This window comes from Chlamydomonas reinhardtii, chromosome 9 (assembly GCF_000002595.2).
Source record: "Chlamydomonas reinhardtii strain CC-503 cw92 mt+ chromosome 9, whole genome shotgun sequence".
Lineage (NCBI taxonomy): Eukaryota > Viridiplantae > Chlorophyta > Chlorophyceae > Chlamydomonadales > Chlamydomonadaceae > Chlamydomonas > Chlamydomonas reinhardtii.
Window position 1 is genome coordinate 6,157,700 of NC_057012.1, and position 4,040 is coordinate 6,161,739.

At 66.0% G+C, this 4,040-nt stretch overlaps 1 protein-coding gene across 1 annotated transcript in view; it reads left to right on the plus strand.

Moving 5' to 3' along the window:
• Positions 1-905: 905 nt before the first annotated feature.
• The window catches only part of CHLRE_09g405701v5 (uncharacterized protein), a 5,635-nt gene continuing 2,500 nt past the window's right edge, over positions 906-4,040 (plus strand). Inside the window, exons 1-4 of the mRNA XM_043066163.1 lie at positions 906-1,369; positions 1,565-1,659; positions 1,895-2,033; positions 2,330-3,823. Coding sequence (XP_042921459.1) covers positions 1,217-1,369; positions 1,565-1,659; positions 1,895-2,033; positions 2,330-3,823 — 1,881 coding nt within the window. The 5' untranslated portion in view covers positions 906-1,216. The remainder of the gene's footprint in view (positions 1,370-1,564; positions 1,660-1,894; positions 2,034-2,329; positions 3,824-4,040) is intronic.

The window sequence follows — 4,040 nt, forward strand, 5'->3', positions numbered from 1 at the left end:
ATCATTCGAGCGTGGGGCAGGGCGTGCTTCGTACAGCACTGGGTGTGTGCAGTATGGCTAGAGTCCACCAAATGTGGTGCAGGCTGGGCGGGCGGCATTGCCTGGGCAGGGCGGTGGCTGGAGCCGCACACGCTCGCTCCCCACCCCCTGCCCCACGCTCGAATGATCCCACCCAGCCAGAGCACGGTGCATCCAATCCACCACGGTCCTTCTCATGCTCCGTACAGCACTGGGCGTGTGCAGTATGGCTGGAGTCCACCAAATGTGGTGCAGGCTGGGCGGGCGGCATTGCCTGGGCAGGGGGGGTGTCTGGGGCCGCACACGTCGCTCCCCACCCCCTGCCCCACGCTCGCATGGCTCGCCCCGCATTGACCCCGACGTAGCTTTTCGTGTGCCCGGTATCGTCCCCCAACTGCAAGCGAACACTCCCAAGTGAGAGCTGCAGCATCAATTGAGCCTGCCGAGGAGGGTTGGCGTGCCCCCGTTCAGAGTCGCTGCTCCCCCTGCTGTCTGGTCGCTACCCCCTCCCACCCCCCAGCTTTGCCTCCCGCCGGCCTGCCGCCCTGCCGCCCACCCCCGCGCATCTGCCTCCCACGGCAATACCCATTACGTTTCGCTGGCAGCGAGGAAAGCACCGCTCGCACCAAGGGCCACCGCCCAAGCGCTAGTGATCGGGGTCCCCGCAAAAGTTGAGCTGCCATAGCATCCCCAAAGCTGCAAACAATACATAACGATGCTTATGTATATCAACTGCATCGACAGCTGCCCTGTATCTGGTGCCAGCGAGCTGCACTGCCCGCGAGATGTCCCCGGAATGTTGTCGGGGCCAGCTGTCGCACCGGCCTGGAGTGACAATACTGTAATTTAGCATTAGTATAGTTGATTGTTATGTTACGTGGTTATATGACAACCAAAGCCCACTGGCCCAGTGGGTTTGCTGTCCACTGGCTTAGTGGGCCGGATGGTGACGATGAGCTGAGCTAATTCATAGAACACGCGTTTCGTCACTTGCTAGTCGGAAGGAGGCCAGTTGTTCATACATGCAGTATTTTGGCGGCAACGACTCCAATCATGCTAGGGTACAGCAAATCAGCTTGCCAGGTTTTCTCTGATGCGCCGGATCGGCTGCATGGGCACCGGTTTTTGCCGTTTGGGCGTGTCCGGGCTTGCGAATCAATTTTAAGCAAGCAATTGGCATTGCGAAGAATGAGTTGAAATGGCACCAAAGCCACTCAGACACCCAACGCGCAAAGAAGCAGTGACCTTGCCCCAGACTGCACGATTCACCTATCTTTCTCAAGTATCGCAACTATTGACCAATGAAGGTCATTTGGACGATGCAGCTTACTTTGGAGCGCAGGCTCTGAAGGTGAGGGCAAATCGTGCGATGCGTGCCCTGCAGCTTCTATGCATACAAGGGCGTTGGTATGTATTAAGTGACATGTCAGCCCTAAATATGCCGACAGCGCTCATTGTATGCATTGATAGCGCTTCCCGGACCCATGTCAGCCGCCGAATCGACCTGTTTCTTTCATGTGGACCACTGTTTTGCATGCGTGTGCAGGCTGCTGATGCTCAGGGGGCCGTAGTGCCGCGCCGGAGCGCGCTGCTGCACTGCGAGGGCTGCGGCGTGTTCCTGTCCCCCGCCTCCTGCGCCGGGTGAGCCGACCACCATTCACGACGTCGGTGCAACTGGCTTAAGGGCGGCCTGGGACTTTGCCTTCGATGGAGACGCGGGGCAAAAGCGTGGTGCGATGAACTAGGATAGCATGCGCACCTAGGTGGCCTGTGCACTCCAGACCTTGGTCACGGCGCTGACGGGTAGTGGCGCCCGTTTGGCAGCAACGTGTCAGGCCCGAACCTGAACTCCTTTTACTTCTGTTCCAACCCACAGGGTTGAGTGCGTAGAGCTAAGCCAGCGCAGAAAACGCCGCGCCACGATGGCGGCGGCCGCGGCGGGCGGCGGGCTGGGCGGGGGCGGCGGGCCGGCGGGCCGGGCCGGCAATGTGGTAGCTGTGGTGCGCGTGTGTAAGGTGCGGGGTGCAGGGTGCGGAGGAAGGACCGGGCGCAAGGCACGCAGTGCAAGGCTTGGTCCGGATGGCAACGCGTGGCGTTTCGTCGTGTCGTGTATTATATGATGTGGCGTCGCTGGGGCGCGACTGCGGCATAAGTGCCGGGGCACAGTGGGGAAGCCATCGCACACACGGGTAGGTTGCCTTGCCCTTACAGCCTGCCTGACTGCTCCTAGGCCCGACTGCGCCAGGCTGCGCCTGGCCTGGCCCTACCCTGGTCATGAGCAGTACGGTGCTCGTATTGGCGTTGCATGCAGGTGTGCGGCCACCGCAACGCGCAGCCGTTCGCCGCAGTCAAGGCCGCGCAGCAGGTTGCAGAGGCCGAGGCGCGCGCAGTACTGGAGCACCAGCAGCGACAGGGGCAGCAGCAGGGGCAGCCGGGACAGGGGCAGCAGCAGCAGCAGCAGCCGGGACAGGCGAGCGGGCAGGGGCAGCGGCAGTCTGCACCGGCTGACGCGGCTGACGCGCCTGACGCGGAGGGCGGGGGTCACGGCGGCAACGGCGGGACAGGGCCTTCAGCAGCACCCTCCGCGACGGCGCCCGGTCTAGCCCCTGTCTCGGATCTGATGACACCAGCCGCGGAGGCTGCTCCGCCGCGACCGGTGGCGCCGGTGGCGGCGTCGGCGGTAGCGGCGGCGGTCAGGTCGGATGATGGCGCGCCCAGCAGCAGTGGCGGCCGAGGCGACGTCGAGCTGCAGGGCGGCGCGCAACAGCCGGCCCAGGCACGGCATCCGGCAGTGGCTGCGGCAGAGGCGGATGATGCAGCAGCCCGTGCAGGGGCAGAGGCGACAGCAGCAGGAGCAAATCGCCCGTCCGCGCTCGAGCCGCTACTGCCAGTGGACCATGGCGCAGGCGATAAAATTGAGGATAAGGAAGAGGATGGCGAGAAGGACGAGGACGAGGAGGCCGAGGAGGAGGAAGCGGCGGAGGAGGAGGACGAGGAGGAGCGGCTGGATGCTGGGGCTGAAGTTACGGTGGCTGCCGGGGCGGCAGCGGGGCAGCAGCCTCGTCCAGAGGTCATTGGCGAGGAGGGCCCGTCGCACCACCACCAGCAGCAGCAGCAGCCGCCACCCGCACCGTTTGAGGAGGACGAGAGCATGTCTTCTGAGGATGAGGAAGTCGAGGAGGGCGGGAGAGGGGAAGTATCAGGGCGGGGTAGCCAAGAAGGCGGTACGGAGCCGCCGGCTGGGGCTGCGGCGGTGGCAGTGGCGCATCAGCCGGGGAGGCATTTGGGAGAACAGGAAGAGCAGCAGCAGCAGCAGCCGCAGCAGCAGCCCCAGCCAGCTGCTAAGCGCCGCAGGCTTGACAGCCACACAGCCACCGCAGCCGCAGCTACCGGAGCCGCCGGTGCCGCCACCGCCGGAGCTGCGGAGATTGCTGCTGCTGCGTCTCCGCCCGCGGCATGGCGGCCGCTTGCCGCCCCCGAGCCGCGGCCGCTGGAGGCGCCGCCGGCGGCGCTGCTATCGCGGGCGAAGCAGCAGCAAAAGAAGCAGGAGTCGCAGCAACCGGCGCAGGCGCAGGTGCACAAGCACACGCGGCACGAGCAGATGCAGGTGCAGCCTGTGGGGCAGCTGCCGGCGCCGGATGGGCCGCTGGCAGGCAGCAGCGGGCGGCCTGGGGCCACCGCAGCCGCAGCCACGGCTCACCCCGCCTGGCTGCCGGCCGGCCACGTGGTGGCCTCCGCCATCCTGCCGCGGCTGCCCGTGGAGCGAGCGGACGGCGTGCTGGTGTACGAGGCGCCGTACGCGCCGGTGGGTGGCTGGGAGGGCTGGGAGGGCTGGGAGGGCTGGGAGGGCTGGGAGGGCTGGGAGGGCTGGGAGGGCTGGGAGGGCTGGGAGGGCTGGGAGGGCTGGGAGGGCTGGGAGGGCTGGGAGGGCTGGGAGGGCTGGGAGGGCTGGGAGGGCTGGGAGGGCTGGGAGGGCTGGGAGGGCTGGGAGGGCTGGGAGGGCTGGGAGGGCTGGGAGGGCT